We start from the raw sequence: 18,757 nt of genomic DNA, 5'->3' as shown, positions 1-18,757 counted from the left end.
GTAGTTCAGGGGATAAGAACAAATATATATGGATCATGAGGATTCTCAAACTGAGCCTCAAAAGGAGTGGATTGAAGCAGGCAAAGTGGAAAAGGATGTCCATATGTGCACTCTGTGGAGGTAGAGAAGTGTGAGATAAAATCAAGGCAAGGGTGATACTATTTGAGATATTTAGTGTATGAAGGAACATAGTGTGAAATAAGGCCATGAAACCAGGTGGAGTTAAGGCAGTACTTATTAAATATTTATGTTCAACACACTGCACTATGCATTAAGTATACAAAAACTGCAAATAAAAATGATAATTCCTCCCCTCATGGAGCTTTCATTCAAATGGGAAAAGATAAGGTTTAAAAAGGACACTGATATGGATTTGGAATATGGAACGAAGTAAAATTCATAGAGTCAAGAGCCAAGCTTGGAGAGGAATGAAGAGCGAAAATGGCTGACTAGGGCACTTCCTTATGATGGAGCAGAAGAGGCTTGAGAGGACCAGGGATTTTGCTGGTTGAGAGGGCTGCTGGGACATTATAGAGAACAAAATCTGGAGAGTCAGGAATAGAATTTGAAAGAGTAGGAAGGAGTATGAAGAGGAGATAGGCAGGTTTTAAATGCTAGATTTTTATTCAAATCAGTTTGTTTTACACCAGAGATGTTTTACAAAGAGATATATGCATGGAATTAATAGCCTATTTAAAATAATGTCATGAAACTAGAAATAACAATGCATTTATATAGTACAGTACTTTAGAGTGTTGTTTATCTTGGATTATTGGTGGCTTAAAACCCTCTTGCCGGTGTTGTGCTATTATTTCTTTTTAATGGGAAATTTCTACACATACATAGGTTTAGGTCAAGTCAGCAAGCAAATTTATTAAGTACTGCATAATATATGCCAATCACTGTGCTTTAAAGGTTGGGAATACAAATATGATCAGAAAGACTGTCCCTGATCTCAAGAAGTTTTCACTCTAAAGGGGGAAATTAATACATAAAAAGGAGATGAAAAGGGGTTGGGTAGTAAAGATGAAGTTACTTGTTGTAATGCCTTGTGAAGAAAATCTGAGAGTCTGGAGTACAGTCTAGAGAGAAAAGAAGACATGGCTGGTCTGGGCCTTTTCTTTAAAATGGAGGGGTTTTTTGGGAAATTACACTAAAAGCTTATATTGGTTTGGATTTGCTCAGAATCATACTTGACGGTGATTTTCAAAAAATTTTTTCTCGTTATTTATCCTTTGCATACTCTGATTCATCTTGTATTTTTATTTTCTAGCTTGCTTGATGCATTATAACCCAGGAACTTTTACTTGTTATAAGGAAATTTTCAGAATAATAATGGGAGATTCAACTGTGTGTCTTCTGTCAACATTAATAGCAGCTGACTGGATTAGTCCTTTTGAACTATACAAAAAATAACAGATAATTTTCATGAACCTCTTGTAGCATGTTTTCTGAGTGATTTTTCTTTTGGAGGAGGGGTTGATTGTAAGGGGAAAGAAAAAGAATGATGTTTGAAATGTAATGTATTGAAATTACACATTGCATTTAAAAATTATATTGTATTATTTTATTCATTTAAGTGACTAATGTTCATACTAGACATTTTTATGCTTTTGTTTTAAGGTATTGCTATCAGAGAGTCAGCAAAAGTAGTTGACCAGGCCCAAAGACGAGTACTGAGAGGAGTTGATGACCTTGACTTTTTCATAGGAGATGAAGCCATAGATAAACCTACATATGCTACAAAGGTAAAATTGAAACAAAAGCTTACTTATTTCAAGTGTGGAGTTGATTCCTGATTACATTAATGGAAGGGAACCAGAGAATGATTGATGCCAAATGGTAGGTAATTTTGGGGGAATCTTGGGGAGAATTTGAAATGTTTATTATAATTATTTTTTAAAAATATGTATATCTCACTTAGGAAATAACACTAACAATAAGATCATGAAGCATGTTATTCCACTTACGTGGTTAGTTCAAAACTGACCATTTCAATAATAAACATAAATAAAAAGAAAAAAATTTTATTTGAAAAAACACAATAGATATAATTTAAGTTTTAAGCCAGATGGATTTCTCTGTGAGCTTCTAGGATTTCTAGTCGATATATATTTTTTTGTTTATCATAGGCTTGCTTATAGCCTTAGAGGGGAAGGGACCGTGCAGAGGTCATCTAATCCGATATTCTTTTTATAGATGAGGAAACAGATTTAAGCAGATTAAGTGATTTTTATAAGATCTCTTTCACTTTCTGGTCTAGACAAACTGATTTGAATACAAATCCTGTTTCCAAATCCAGGGCTTTCCCTCCACATCACATTATATCTCTGTATGGTTGACCGATAGTAGCATCTTCTAGAAGGCTTATTTGCCAACATAATAATATAAACTTACTTTTATATGTGTATAAATAATTTTTCATTTTCTTACTTTGAAGAAATATCATGCATATTTACTTCTGCCTTAGTTAAATAACCAACAGCCTCTTGAAAAAATGTTTTGTTCTTTTCAAAGTTATCCCCTCTAAACTATGTTATCCTACTAAAATTTTGCTTCTGGCCTGAGAGGATTCTTGGTAGAATTGAAGTGGTTAGTATTTTGTGTAGTCATACTCTGACCTGAAGTTTGATCAACTTGCTTGTTGAGTTGGATAATCATTGCAAGGTGAGAGTATCAGAGGTTTGAAAATGAGTGATTGCAAGTGATTAACTTTTATTTCTAGGCTAAATCTTCAGATATCTTTTTAGTAACTATTTAGTAACTTTTGCCAAAACATTTCAGTGACAAGTAACTCTTCTAGTGTAGAATTTCCATGTGATATCTAAATACTTTCCTGATTTTACTTTTTCCTCTTTAAAAAATGAGCAAATCCAGATTCTCTCTAATGTTATTTAAAAAAAATCTGTGACATATGAGACTTTATATAAACTTTACTTTATCAAATTCCTTTTGATTGAGTCTTTAGGAATCAAACATTTTTGAATAGCATTCAAAATAGACTATTTTAAATTCTGTTTTATGACAATGCTACAGTAGAGAACTAGAATATTTTAATCAATATCTATTCATTATTATTTTATATATTTGAGGGTATTTTAAAATTCTCTCTTTATTCTCTGGGACCATTAATCCTGATTTCTTTTGCATTTTTTTTTCACAGATTTTATTATGCAATTCTTTAATGTATTTATTTCTTTGTGTTTTATCTAATTGTGGATCCTAGAAAAGACTAAAATGCATGACAAGTATTTAGTTTAGTGGATTACTTTTCTACTTATTATATATATTGTATTATTTGTTTATATGTCATCTCTCCTATTAGGAAATAACTTCTTTGAGGTGAGGGACTGTTTTTGTTTTTTTCATTTCTTTGTTTTCTTAGTAGTTAGTGCATGATTAGTGCTTAAATATTTGTTGATTTTTTTTTTTTAATGATATGTATTCTAATCTTTATATAGCCTGGTTTCATTCTTTGTTTTTAAAAACAGTTTCAGTAATATTAAGAGACAGAAATAGCACTTGTATTTTAGTCAAGTATGTTATATCACTTTTTACCATATGTATATAGGTGTTTTAGGGCAAATGATTAGTGACTTATAAATGAATTTATAATGGTCACCTTATTACAACCATTTTATTATATTGTGTACTTATATATCTCTAGTTGTAAGTCAGCTAGATGACAGAATGGATGGAATATGGGGCTTGGAATCAGGAAGACCTGAATTCACATGTGAACTCAGATTGGTTGGGTGACTCTGCGCAAGTTACTTAACCTCTGTTTTCCTTAGTTTTTCAGTTTACAATGAAGAAACTGAGGCTTAGTAAAGTCAAGTGAGGATAATAATAGCACCTATCTCCCAGGGTAGTTGTGAGGATCAAAAGAAATAATAATTGTAAAGTACTTAACATAGTATGTGGTACATTAAAATGGCTATGTAACTACTAGTTATTATTAATTATTTTAAAATTATCTTTTTTATGTCATGCTTTGGAATTATTTATTCCCCAACTTGTGTGTTTTTTATTTATTTGTTTGCTTTGCTTTATCCTAAGTTAATTATCTTGAATTTCTCTGTTAAACATCAATGCATTTATTCTCTTATTATTGATGTTTATCAGAGAAATTTTCAATTCTGATCTTATTTCAAAGGTTCTGAGCCATTTCATTTAGTTTTTCAATGATCTTCATCACAATATTAGTGTGTTCCTCTGGAATATTCCTTAATTCCTTTATATATGTATATATGTGTGTATATATATATATATATATATATATATATATATATATATATATATATATATATATATATATACATATATACACACACACACACACACACACACACACACACACAACAAATAGGCTAGTTTAATAGGAATATAGAGTGTGTGAGGTGAAATAATATGAAAAAATAGGAAAAATTAGGTTGGAATCATATTATGAAGGACCTTAAATGACTAATGGAAAATTTTATATTTATCCTAGAAATGAGAGCTGAAGAAGGTTGGGTTAAATATATGTGAGCATTAAGTTCATAGAACTTATGAAGAACAGGATTTGACAGTGGATTGGAGAGTGGTGGGAAGGAAGGGAGAATGAAATGGTTACTCTGAGGTTCTAAGCCTGGGCCGTTGGATGAATGGTAGTTACCTTCATCAGAAATAGGGAAATTAGATAAAAGTGTCATTGTTTTGGGGGAAGATGAATTGTGTTTTTTTAAGGTATCTTTTTAATATGTTATTTCAACCTTATATGCTGTTAACTAATATGATTTATGATTCTTATCTGGTTCAATTAATTAATAAACATTTGAGTGTCACCATTACATTATCTCTGCTAGGAATTACGGAGATATTTAAACTCACTTTCTCTTACTTTTGAAGAGTTTATTTATGATTGCAGGTAAAATTGGCTTCATAGATTTAAATATTTGCTGAACATGAAGAAATGACAAATTTTCTTTAATAATTTAAAAGAAAGAAGGGTTGCTTTTACCTTAGGACTATGCTAGTTTCTGTTGTCACTGCATATATAATAAAACTTGGTGCTGAGAAGATGAGGGAGAACATAGAAGTAGATAGAATAAATCTGGTTATATAGATAATTTGTTTTTGATGACTTTTACATATTCTCATATATAAATTTAATTTTCACAAAATAGCCTTTTGGCTTTTTCATAAACAACTTTTTATATTATTATTTTTAGGCAATTGTTCAATAATATGAACTAAAATTTTGCATATTTTTACTTTATCTTCCATCAGTGGCCTATAAGACATGGTATAATTGAAGATTGGGATCTCATGGAAAGATTCATGGAACAAGTAATTTTTAAATACCTTCGAGCTGAACCTGAAGATCACTATTTTTTAATGGTGAGTATTTTGAATGAAGGGAAATGAAATTATTTTTATGAATACTAAACTATACAAATTTTAAGATGACATGAAATTTTAAAAAGCTTCAGAGAAATTTTGAGGATATATTAAAGGCATATATTAAGGGCATCCTAATGGGAATGACAGGAATTTTTTATATTTTTACAGTAAAGGAAACTGAGGCAAGAGGTCATTTTCACATTTTCTTAAACCTTAAAAAAGTGATATCTTTGTTTTTAAATTATCCTAATTTTTAAATATACTCTTTCCCTACTCAGAAAATTATCCCTTTTTAAATAAAAAAAAATTAGACTTATCCTTTGTAATAAGATTTTTCCATGTTCTCATAAGGAGTCATTTATTTATTTATTTAGGAATTTGCTTATTTTTAAGCACTTTTTGTCAAGTTTTATATTCCCTGAAACCCTTCTTACCTAACAGAAATTTATGCTTTCTGTAATTTTTACATTTTCCTCAAACCAATCAAATTTTTTGTATTATTATTAATGTATTTTTTATATCTTATTCCTCATAATATTTGGGAAAGCTCCTTGGTATCCTTCTTTACTTTTCTTTACTACTTAGTTGTAGTTTTTCTCAATTTATACTTTCCCACTATATTTCCCACAGAAAAATGCAAATGAGAGATTTTATTGAGTAACAGTTAAAATCTCGTTTTAAAATTTATTTACAATTATAGTTCTATTAATTTTAGCAATTGGAATCAAATACATTATTATGTACTTGAAAATAGTTGTTAAAATATCTTTCATTCAGAATATATACTGAGTTTGTTAAGATATGAATATGTTCCTGACTCCTTTTGCTTAAACAAAATAAAAAAATTACAGAGAAACGAGAGGATTTTAGTTTGATAATAGAAGATCTAACAATCATATGCAAAATTACGTATGGACGTGAAATATCTTTTTGAGGATAAAATTAGCTTCATGATGAAAAAATGCTTATGTTATAGAATGTAAGTTCATGTAATAGGATCCAAATATTTAAAATGAGATATGATCTTAAAACAAGAGATTTGGAGCTAGAATGAATTTATAATCCATCTGGGTTCATTTCTTAATTTCTCTATATGAGAAGACTCAGACTTAGAGAGGGCAAGTGACCTGCCCTCTCTAGACATTTAAGTTGGAGATAGAATTTGAATCGCAGGACTTTTGACTCAAAGTCTAGCTCTACCCATAATTTATTATTGCATTTTTCCCATGTAGGTATATTGTTAGATATTTCAAGTTTAAGTTTCTAATTTTTATTTTCTAATGTTAGAACTTATGGCATTTTATTTTATCATTAAATGTTTATAGTGATATTGTTATAACTAATAAATCTTTATGCTCATTATCACTTTCACTGATTTTTCTTTAAGGATAATCTGATTTTTAACATCTTTTTACACTACAAAGATCTTTAAGCTAAATATTTAGTTTGCTTTTTGGGCCTAAATCTAATCTTTTATTCTCTCATATCTATGATGTATATACATTGTAAGAGAGAAAGAGGTTGGTCCTCATATGACATGAGGTGAGACCTTTCAACCTTCTGGCCACTTTCTTCTACATGTTCTTTAGCCTATTATTCTTTCTTAAAATATGGGATTTAGAATATTAGGGCGCAGTGTGGAACATTCATCCTTATTTCTGGACACTATCCTATATCAAACTCTAGACTATTAGAAACTTTGTTCCACTAAAACATATATATATTTTAAACATGAGCTGCTTTTTAAATCCCTTCACTTTTCTATAGTAGAGAAATGTTTTTTTTTTTTTTAACCCAAGGGTAAGACTTAATCTGTTCAGGTTTGACATCTTCTACTATTTGTAATGAAGCTGAAAGCCCCACAGAATCACTAAATTTCAAAGTTGTTGCCACACCTGTAAAACCTGGGCTATTACAATAAAACATACTCTTGAAGTCTCACAGGCTGTTTTATGCAATTTCCCCCTCTACTTCATAAATTGCTTGCCTTTTTTCCTTCTTATTTCTCCATTTGTTCTTATCACTTCTCTTTTGCTCCTTATATTAGTGCTGAGCAGCAGAAGCGAGAATAGGGAAAAAAATAGTCATTATAATCATTGCTATTTAAGTTTGTTGGAGACCATAAGAAGCAATAGAATAAAATTTGAGGTTATTTGTGGATTCTAGTTGTTGTTGTTGTTCCTTGTTTCTCATTATCATGCTTAGAAATACAACTTACTTTTTGTGGGGAGGTAAGGGAAGATCTTGACCTGAGATTTCATAAGTATATGAAGTATATAAGAGCACCCTAGTGAGAAAAGTTGCCCTTTATATGTAGGTTAGTAGCTGTTGACCCAATTTAGGGATTTAAAGAGGTCCTTGAGGGCATAAGGTCCAAAGCTATACAGCTTATAAGTGTCAGAGGCAATACTGGAACTCTGAGGTAAATATTCTATATATCATGCTACCTCTAAAAGATTTGATTACTACTAAAAATTTCCGAATATAATATTAAATAAATTATTTTATGGTTGCCTTTATGAACATTATGATATTCCCTTATTAAATTTCTATTTGTTAATCATTTCATTCATTTCAGTTTATAAATATCTCTTTAATATGATTAAGCCAGCATTTCTGGGACCAAAAGTTATGAACAACATGGAGGAGGAATAAAAAACATGTGACATTAGAAGAGACTAGAGCTACAAATTTTAAGCAGGTGTTTTTTGGTGGAAACAAACTGTAAAATATAATAACCTGGCCTCGTACTCACAAGATTTGGCTATCTGCTGTTCCCTTATCTTTGGGTCTGGTCTGAAGCTTCTTGATGGCCTGGGTCTTGACTAGGGGAAATTTTTATTTAAGGAATCTAAACTTGGAGAATGAAAATTTAATTCTAGCTAATTCCTTCCAAATTTTACTTGTTACTTTATCATAACATAGTTGAGCTATATAGTTGCTTACTGAACTTTAAATTAGAGGCCCCAGCTAAAGTAGGAATTTGTTAGCTTTTGACTGGTAGGAAAGTTTTCTTGCCCAATATTTATGGTTTTTCAAATCTTCATGCTTGCTTTAGCTTTCCTAAGAAGAATTAAACCTCTATAGTTTAAAGAAATTATTATAGAATTTGTTTTTTGTTATTAGCTTTGGTTACCTTCTTGTAACCAATTCTAATTTTTATATTTGTAATTAAGATGAGAGGTTTCTGTTGATGAAGTCTAATGTATCTACTTAGAGTATTTAAAGTTTTTTAAATTTGAAGCTTATTTTCACCAAACATTATGATAAATAGTATAATCATTGTAGTCAGAATCTATTTCATATGTGTATATAAATACATGAAAAAATATGTATATACACACATATATGTATGTTCATTATGTGAAATTAATCTTAAAAGTTAAACAATATTTGGCTAAGAACTTTTAGGCCATCACTATGTATTAGCTTTTTAAAATATAGCTTTAATAACCTTTATAACTTAAAAGGTTTACTACTTCTCCTATGATCAGGAAATAAATAAATTCTATTTATAGGGAGTAAATCTTACTTCCAGGGATATTCCATAGGATATCAAGCTAGTTTCTGTATAGGAATCCCTGTAATAGTCAAATGGGAGGTGAGCTCATAGTTAAATTACCTAAGCCATACATTTATATTGAGAGAGTGTTAGTCACTTTAAAGTTATTATTCTAGTTCTAAAATCTTATTATTTTAATTGTATGAGATTTGGAGGAAAGAGAGTATATCTATTAAAGTGATTCTTTTACAGACAGAACCTCCACTGAACACACCAGAAAATAGAGAGTACCTTGCAGAAATCATGTTTGAATCATTTAATGTACCAGGACTATACATTGCAGTTCAGGTAAAAAAATGTGTTCTTTGTTGTCTTAAATCTTAAATCTATAAAATATGGTGAATTTCAAAGCATCATAATTAGAAGATTTATTTTTTTGTTTATCTTTAGGGTAGAAGAAAAGTGTAAAAGTGTGATTGGACTTTTTTTGTAAACATGTCCTATAAATTATACTTTCTGGAACATTTCACTCTGCTGATGTACCTTTTGATGGCATATTATCTTTCTTTATCCAGCTTTGTCTTGGTGAATGCAGGGAAGTATAGCATCTAATTATGTGTACCAAGACAAAGGTGCTCCTTATTTTTTCTCCTATCAGAAGCAATGCAACTACAAATGTTGAAAATGCTGATAAATTTTTTTTCTATGTTGGTTTACTTGTATAGTTTTTATTTTTTTCTTTTGTTATTTCTTGGAGATCCTAGGACCAAGAAAACTCATGTTTATTTTATGGGGGGCGTCTTTTAGTCCATTTTCCCAACTTGTATTTTTGATCTTATGTTAGAAATGCTGATTAAAATTTAGAGCATTAGATTAAATCAAGCTTGATCTTCTCTCATTCTGTAGTTAAGCAAGAGAAAAAGATTTTTCTCTCTGTTGCATCTCTGATATTTTGGTGTATAAATTTCATCTTGTAAAGAATGTTGTGAAGGATGTTGTACAAATTGTAGAATTCTTGATCTTGTGTTTATTGAAAGTTGGGCCCATGATAAATAATATCATTATGCAGTTGATCAGGATGTTATTGACTAAATTTGAACTGAGATTTTGAGGAATAGAGTGATTAAGAAAGGAAAGACTCTTTGATAGCACTGCTATCACAGGAGAAACTACGTGTAACTAATCTTGTGGAAAAGCAGGCTAAGTATGCTTTTTTCTCTTCCCCATAATCCATTAACTTTTCTTTCATTATTTTAGGCAGTGTTAGCTTTAGCAGCATCTTGGACATCTCGGCAAGTTGGTGAGCGTACCTTGACAGGAATAGTCATTGACAGTGGGGATGGAGTAACTCATGTCATCCCAGTGGTAAGTACATTGTTCTAATATGTTCTAATATTGGTAAATAGGCTCTTTGATTGGGGTAGGAGGAGAAATTGGGGAAAAACCTCACTAAAATTTTCCTTAAAATGAAAGATATTTTTTCAGATGTCTTTTATTTATTTATAGTAGCACTCTTTAAAAAAATTCTCAACCACTAAAGAAAGAACATTTTCACATACACAACAGAACACCAAAAGAAAATAATATATGAAATTTTGAATCTCCATTTAATACCACTTGCATATTTAAAAATTATATTGAATTCCACATTACTTAAAACCTGACCTGCTTATCTGTGTATTTCTTTATATTTCTGTTTCCGTTTTTCCCCAAATAAAAAACAAAAAAATCCCCAATCCTTATGACTCATAAAAATAGTTAAGCAAAATGAATCTATAAAATGGCTATGTCCAAAAAATGTATGTTTCTTTTCCTATATCTTCAGTCTATCATTGTTCTGTCATAAGAGTAATATCCTTCATTGAGGATCTTTTAGAGACTTTGAGTGATTTTTGCATTGAACAAAGTTCTTAAAATCTTTCTTTTTTTTTTCATTTAAGATGTTGTTTTGTGTTTATTGTTCTCTTAATTTTTTTTACCTTTTTTACTTAGTAAATAGTATTCAGAATTCTCCAAAATGATCTCTTTTGTGATTTTATGCTGGTTAATAATTATATTCATTTACGGAATTTATTCATTCTTTCCATAATTGATGAATACTTCTTTAAATGCTAAGGGTTTTTTTTTTTTTAACTTTTTTTCTCCTTCCTTTAATCCTAAAATACTGAAAAGGGAGGCAACATGGTGTAGTAGATTCAGGAAGGCTGAAAGATAGATAGCCTATCACTTCCATTAGCTTTGTGATCTTGGACAAGTCACAACCTTTCACTGATTCCAGTCAATTGTTTTAAGACTAAATTTTCTAGGAATTTTTCATCTTTGAAGGAACTTCCATATTTGAAATTTTCTTAAACAATGAAATTAAAATGTGAATATCACCAGATCCTATCTTCTCTGGCCCACCTGTTTATTACCCTATCAGCCTGTGGTCTCCCAATGCACAAAGAAAAAACAGAATAAAAAAAGTAGTAAGAATCATATAAAACTCTGGTTTGTGGTAAAGAAAGGATGATACTTTGTCATTTTGACAATCTTATGATGATAAATATCTCTCATGGTGGTTTAGGATATTTAGGTCCCAAACCTTAACTCCCAGTGTTTTCCCTGAAGAAAACCATTGTTTCTTATGTGATTTCAAGAAATTAAAGGTATGCTCTTTGAATATAGGTTTGGGGGCAAAAGTAGTTTTGGTCATTTTATAATTGTTTTTCTTTTTTGTCTACTCAAAAAAGTGGAAAAAGTTTTAATTGGTTGCTTTATATAATAGTGTATTTTTTCAATTTATCAAATATTTTAAGATACAGAGAGTAATAACATAAAAGAAAACTAAAATTTTTCCTAGCTATATATGTCACTGTACATAAAATTACTATTGGTTTTGATAGTTATTTTTTCCTTAAATAATAGAACAGAGATCTCTAAAGTTGGTTTAAAGTCTCTAGATTCTCTAATTAGTCCACAGTAAGTATTATAAAACTTAAAGATAAAAGTATAAATTTCGCTTTGATTTTTGCCATTTATCCCTTTAAGGAAGTAGTTATGGAATGTGAAAATTTTAAAATACATCAAAAAGCTCTTCAATCCTTTTTATAAACCTTTACTAACTACATGGCTGTGACCAACATAGATTTTGTGTGTGTGTGTGTGTGTGTGTGTGCATACATGTGTCCGCCAGTTCAAGGTTTGGGCTGTTTTTCTGATTTCTTGATCTGTAATTCTTACAAAATATTATTGAAGCCAAAGGAGAGGCAGGTGATAGGGGACATTCAGATAGTATTACTCTCTGTTCCTTATAAGCAATAAAAAATACACTTTTCCCCCCAAGGAATCTTGAAGGAATTATCTAGGAATTATCAAGGAATTATTTAATGTGTTATATCACATTTTTCTCCTAGGCTCTAAAATCTAAAAAATTATTCTGATTAAATTTTTTTCTGTTTAATTTGTTCTGTGATCATTCTGGTATTTTAATGTTTACATAAATATATATTAATATTGACAATTATTAAGAATATATTTGTTAATATGTTAGTGTATAGACATTATAACTAACAATTTTGATATTAGAAAGTTGCTAACATTTTGGAACAGTTTGTTGTAATCATTTACATTTAGTATTTACCTTTACATTTAGTATTTACCTAATGGTGTCAAGTCTTCAGAGTGTTTAGTACAGAGACTCTTCATCTTTTCTGTGTCATGACCCTCTTTGGCTGTTTGGTGAAGCCTATGGTCCCTTTTCCAAAATAAGGTATTTTTTTGTTTTTATTTTTCAGTTTTAAATTTTATTATACTTTTTATTTTTAACTTTTTTTTCTTAAGTTTAGAGTTCTAGATTCTTTCCCTACGTCCTATACCTTTTTCACCCACTGAAAAGGCAATATATCAACAGTACACATGAAATCATGAAAAACACATTTCCATATTAGCCATATTGCAAAAAAAGCAAACAAAATGAGAGTTAGAAAATTATCCTTCACTTTGCACTTAATGTTCATTAGTTCTCTCTCTGAAGGAGGATAGCATTTTTTCATCATGAATCATTTGGAATTATCTTAGATTATTGTATTGATCAGAGCAAGCATAGTCTTTCAATAGTGCTATTATTATGCACAGTGATGTCCTGGTTCTTCTTATATCACTTTTTATAAGTTCATACAGGTTTTGTGTTTTTCTGAAAATCCTCTCATTTCCTATAGCACAATAGTATTCCTTCACAATTATAAACCATAACTTGTTCAGCCCTTCCCCAATTGATGAACACCCCCCTCAATTTCTAATTCTTTGCCACAACACAAAGAGCTGCCATAAATATTTCTGTACATATGGGTCTTTTTCCTTTTTCCTTTTTTTTTTTTTTTTGATATCTTTGGGGTATTGACCTAGGAGTATTATTAATTTTGGGATCCCTTTGAAGTATTACTGGATTAAAAGGTATGCACAGTTTTATAGCTCTTGGTGTACAGTTCCAGACTATTCTTCAGAATGTTTGAACTCTAGTTCATTACTTCACCATCAGTTTATAAACTTATAAGTAAATTTATTTATTTTTCTTCATTTCCTCAGCATTTGTCATCTCTGAAATTTTTTTCTTTTTAATAATAATTTAGAGAATTTTTTATATACTATATATTTTATATATTTTCATAGGTAGCTTTAATTTCTTCTGAAAACAGTCTGTTCATATCTTTTGTCTATTTATCAATTGGGGAATGGCTCTTATTTTTAAAAATATTGACTTTTATGCCCTATATATTTGAGAAATAAGGACTTTTTTAGAGAAACTTGCTGAAAATTTTTTTATATTTATTTTATTGTCTATGGTACTTTTTAAAAACAAAATGTAGTGCCCTTGATTATCTTTTAATTAGATTTATTTTTGCTTTTTCTTTGCCTGAGAAAATGATTGTTATCCTTGCCCCCCCTTTTTTTTTTAAACTTTAGCTGAAGCATAAGAGTCTGCTTCAGCTCTTTATTTTAACTCTGTGTGTATCTTTATGTTTAAGTGTGTCTTTTGTATACAACATATTGTTGGATTCTGGTTTCTAATCAATTGTGCTTCCTGCTTCTATTTTACAGGTTGGCTCATTCTATTCATATTCACAATTAATATTACCAACTGTGTATGATCACTAACTTCCCTCCATTCTATTTTCTTCTGTTTATCCTTCTCTCTGTTTTTTCCCTGTCTCTCCTCAATAGTCTGTTTTGCTCTTGACCACCCTCCTTTAATCCATCTTGCCTTTTATCATCCTCAACATTTCCTCTCTTCCTTCCTCACTTCCCTCCCCACCTGCAATATCTCTTATCCTCTTATCTTACTATTTCCCTATTAGGTAAATATATTTTTATACTCAATTTAGTGTGTAAATATATACATTTATGTCTTTGTTTATATTTTCTTCCCTCTTTGAAATAATTTTGATGAGAGTGAAGTTCAAACATTGCTTGGCTATCCCCTTCTCCCCCCCATTCCTCCACTATAAACCTCTTCCTTATATGCTTCTTTTGTGTGGAAAAAAAATTTCCCCATCTCTCCCTTCCCCTTTCTTCTAGTGCATCCCTCTTTCTCACCTCATGTTTTCTATTTTTTTTTTGAGATCATCCTAATAAAATCAACTTATACCTATGCCTTGTATGTAGGCCTCTCTTAACTGTCCTAATAATAATAACGTTCTTAGAAGTTACATGTATCATTTTCCTATACAGGAATTTAAACAGTTTATTGAGTCCATTATGATTATTCTTTCAAACTTATCTTTTTATTCTTCTCTTGAGTCTTCTGTTTGAATATCAAATTTTCTATTATCTCTGGTTTTTTCATCAGGAATATTTGAAAATCCTTTATTTCATTAAATGTCCATTTTCCCGGAAGGATTATACTCGGTTTCTTTGTTGTTATCCTAGTTCCCTCTTCCTTCCAGATTTTCTCTGTTCCATATTCGAGAGCTGCTAAATCTTGAGTGATCTTGACTGTGGCTTCATGATATTTGAATTGTTTCTAAATGTTTGTAGTATTTTCTTCTTGACCTGGGAGCTTTGGAATTTGGCTAAAATATTCCTCTGGGTTTTCACTAAATTAAATAGTGAATTCTTTCAATTTCTATTATATCTGTATTTAAGATATAGGGACTGTTTTCTTTTATAGTTTCTTGAAATATCATATCTAGTCCCCTCCCCTCTTTTTTTTTTAATCATGGCTTTTAGATAGTTAAGTATTTCTTAATTTATTGCTCCTCAATCAATATTCCAAGTCTGTTGTTTTTCCAACAACATGATTTACATTCTTTAATTTTTTTTTTCATTCTATTAACTTTGTTTAATTGTATCCTAAAGTCCCAAGGGATCAGTGGTTCCCACTTGCTCAATCCTACTTTTTAAGAAATTATTTTATTTAGTGAACTTTTGTGCTTTTTTCATTTGGCCAATTCTGCTTTTTAAGAAGTTCTTTTCCTCAGTAAATTTTTATGCCTCTTTTGCCATTTGGTCAATTCTGGTTTTTGTAGTATTAAAAATTTTTTTGGGGGGGTTGTTTGTACCTCTTTTATTAAGCTCTTAACTGTTTTTTTTTTAAATAACTTTCTTACATTACCCCAATTTTTTCCATCTTCTCAATATCTTATTGCTTTCTTTAAGTCTTCCAGGAATTCTTATTGGATTTCTTTGAGGATTTGCTTTGTAACTGTTTTCACATTGTTGTCTTCTAGATTTACGTCAAGATCTTTCTTGTCACTTTAGTACCTTTTTTTGGTCAAATTAATTTTTTTTGTGATTTTCTCATTTTTCCAGTTTGTTTCTTGACTTTGAACTTTATGTTAAAGTTGGGCTATGTTCACCTTTGGTGTGGGGAAGCACTGTGTCAAACATCAAGCTTTTTCATGCGGCTGTTTTCAGAACTAGTTCTATTAAATTTTCATTGCTTCCAAGGTGGTGTCTTCTGGGAAGACATGTTGTCATGGTGCTTCCAGTCTCTGTCATGGTCTTTACCTTGTTCCACTATAGTTGCAAGTGTTCGTGCTGCTTTCTACTGGGAACTGTGACCTAGAACTGCTTAAGGGCAGTTGAGTTGTCAATGAGTATTGGTTGTATCCAGGGCAACAAAGGATCCTTTTTAAGCTTTTTCTGACTAATTGTCTGAACTCCTTCTCTCCTTTGGGTGAGATTTCCTGAAGCTGCTGTTGCTGCTGCTGTTGTGGCCCACTACTAATGCTCCTGCTGTACTCCCGGGCCTGTACCAACCTCTCCTGCAGACTTTCTAAAAAACTCTATCCTAACCCTCTGAACTTTAACTTCTGTTGGTTCTGCCATTCCAATATTTTATTTTAGGCATTATTTTAAAGTTGTTTGGAGGGAATTGGTAGGAGAGTTCAGCTGGGTCCTGGCCTATATTTCACCATCTTGTTTCTGCCCCTTTAAAATAAAATACACAGTATTTCAAAGAAAATCAGAGGTGAGTGAAAATAAAGATGCATTTTTTTCAATTCAAATTCATGGGTTCTTCCAGATACCTATTATTGGTTAAGTTTCTCTGATTGAGAGCAATGTGGAGACACTTTAAATATTTCCTCATCTAACATTATTTAACTTGAATTCTGATTGGAGAGATGCCTTTGCATTTTTCGATATTTTTGGTACTAACTTTGGATTATTGCTAATGCTACTGTTTTGGAATCAGCACTGGCTACTACTATAAGCAGTAGTGTTTAAAAATTGAGGAACTTTTGTTAATGCATTGTGAGGTTTCATGTCTTCCTTTTTTTTCTCATGTATTATAGATAATAGTTCCCATACATAGATGGCACAATAAGGTGCCTAGGGAATCTTTTTAAGTGTGGGACCACTTTTGTTAAGGTACCATTGGGCAGTTGGGGGACATAGTGGATAGAGTGTTGGGCAAAGAGTCAGAAGACCTGAGTTGAAATGGGGCTGTGTGACCCTAGGCATATCATTTAACCCTGTTTACTTCAGTTTTCTCATCTGTGAAATAAGCTAGGGAAGGAAATGGCAAACTATTCCAGTATATTTGCCAAGAAAACCCCAAATGGTATGAAGAGTCAGACATGATTGGAAAAAAACCAACCAAAAAAAGCTTAAGGTAACATTGACTCATTGTTTTAAATAGAAAACATCATTTCTTAGTATTTGGGGTTATTTATATTTTGAATGATTGTTATCAGTTTTGTTATTATTAATAATAATTGCTCATATTTCTATAATAATTTATAAAACTTCATCATACCATATCTCATTTGATTCCTGAAACAACCTTGTGAACTAGATAATTTAAGGACTACTATTCCATTTTTATAGCAGAAGAAACTGAATCTCAGAAAGGTAAAATAAGTAGTAAGAGTTTTAGTTCGAAGCTAGAACCCAGGATTTTTCCTAAATATAGTGGCTTCTCAACTATATCAAGTATAATCAATAGTAGATGTACAGTCAATTGAATTAACATTTTTAAAGCAGAACACTTTTATTTTTAATAAGAAAAAAACTTATATATGCTGGATATTTTATCTTGTAAGTAATGGAATATCTTACATAGTTTTTGTTTAAATATCCATAATGGAAATATTTTTAATGGCTCAGGTTATGATTATAATAATTATAATTATAATTAGTTTTGCTCATAAAACAATTTTTATAAGATAATTTTTAAGGCACCTAATATAATACTTTGCACATAGTGTGAGTTTAGTAAATGATTGATGACTAAGTAAACTAAGCGTGTGTATCGAATAGAAGAACTTTAAAAGGATTTTTTTTTTAACCAAGTCATTTCTTTTCTCTTAGGCAGAAGGTTATGTAATTGGAAGCTGCATCAAACACATCCCTATTGCAGGTAGAGATATTACATATTTCATTCAACAGCTCCTAAGGGAGAGGGAGGTGGGAATTCCTCCTGAGCAATCACTGGAGACAGCAAAAGCCATTAAGGTAAAATTAATGTAAAATTGGTCAGTTTGGGGATGACAGAGATGGGTTTTGGGTTTTGGGGGGTTTATAATTTTTCCTTCTGAATTATGCTTCTCTTATATTTTCCATTTTTTAGTAACTATAAGTAATAATAAGTGTAGGTGGCTTGCATTCTAAAAATTTATTTTTCTGTCTGTTGTTTGGAATTCAAAATGTATTTTCTACAAAAAATTTTTAAATGGTGGTCAGGGTTCCAGGCTAGACCAGGAAAAAACCCCAAAACTTAAAATAGTTAGTAGCCTTAAACTTCTCTGAACTGTATCTCAGAGTTCTGAATCCTAAGCTCTAGCCTTGTCTCTCCCTCCTCTCTACTCTTTACTACCTCTTAGTCCTAAGAGAGTGGAATAAGCAAGTATGCTACACAAATATCAATCTTATTAATGGAAATAATACAGAATGGGGAGGAAGAAGAATTGAAAGTTATATATAGATGCACTGAATTTATCACCTGACTTAAGTACATTTAAAAGTAAAAGCTTTAAAATGAGGGTAAAAAAGTTTAAGTGATTTTCTGAAAGTCACAGAGATAGTTGTTAAAGAGATAGGACTTGAATTCAGGTCTTCTTGGCTTGTAGGTCAGTTTTCTATACGTTACCTGGCTTCTTTTCCAGGTTAAACTGAAGTTAAAAAGAATTCTTTTAGAGTGTTAAATAAAAATCAAATTAAGGAACTAAAATTAGTAGTGCAAGTTTGAAGCAGGACACTGTAATCATTAGTATGAATAAGAACACACATATTGGAACTTGACCTACATGAGTCCTAATGAAATTATAACTTTCAATTCATTGGGATTTTTTTCAGCACATTTAAGGAAAAAGACAAATGGAAAAAAAAGCTAACATCATGTTTAGTTCAACAAAGTATTTTTACTTTCAGAATACTTCTGGAATTAAT

The 18,757-nt window shown here is 30.7% G+C and overlaps 1 protein-coding gene across 3 annotated transcripts in view; it reads left to right on the top strand.

Moving 5' to 3' along the window:
• ACTR3B (actin related protein 3B) overlaps positions 1–18,757 on the top strand; it is an 82,705-nt gene that overhangs the window by 26,399 nt on the left and 37,549 nt on the right. For 2 of the 3 annotated variants that reach the window (XM_074267407.1, XM_074267409.1), the window contains exons 3-7: positions 1,624–1,748; positions 5,272–5,382; positions 9,140–9,235; positions 10,145–10,252; positions 17,681–17,824. In XM_074267407.1, coding sequence (XP_074123508.1) covers positions 1,624–1,748; positions 5,272–5,382; positions 9,140–9,235; positions 10,145–10,252; positions 17,681–17,824 — 584 coding nt within the window. The remainder of the gene's footprint in view (positions 1–1,623; positions 1,749–5,271; positions 5,383–9,139; positions 9,236–10,144; positions 10,253–17,680; positions 17,825–18,757) is intronic. The other variant, XM_074267408.1, reaches the window with a different exon arrangement.

This window comes from Sminthopsis crassicaudata, chromosome 5 (assembly GCF_048593235.1).
Source record: "Sminthopsis crassicaudata isolate SCR6 chromosome 5, ASM4859323v1, whole genome shotgun sequence".
Classification (NCBI taxonomy): domain Eukaryota; kingdom Metazoa; phylum Chordata; class Mammalia; order Dasyuromorphia; family Dasyuridae; genus Sminthopsis; species Sminthopsis crassicaudata.
Note: the sequence above shows the minus strand (reverse complement) of the source record. Positions and strands in the feature narration are given on the sequence as shown.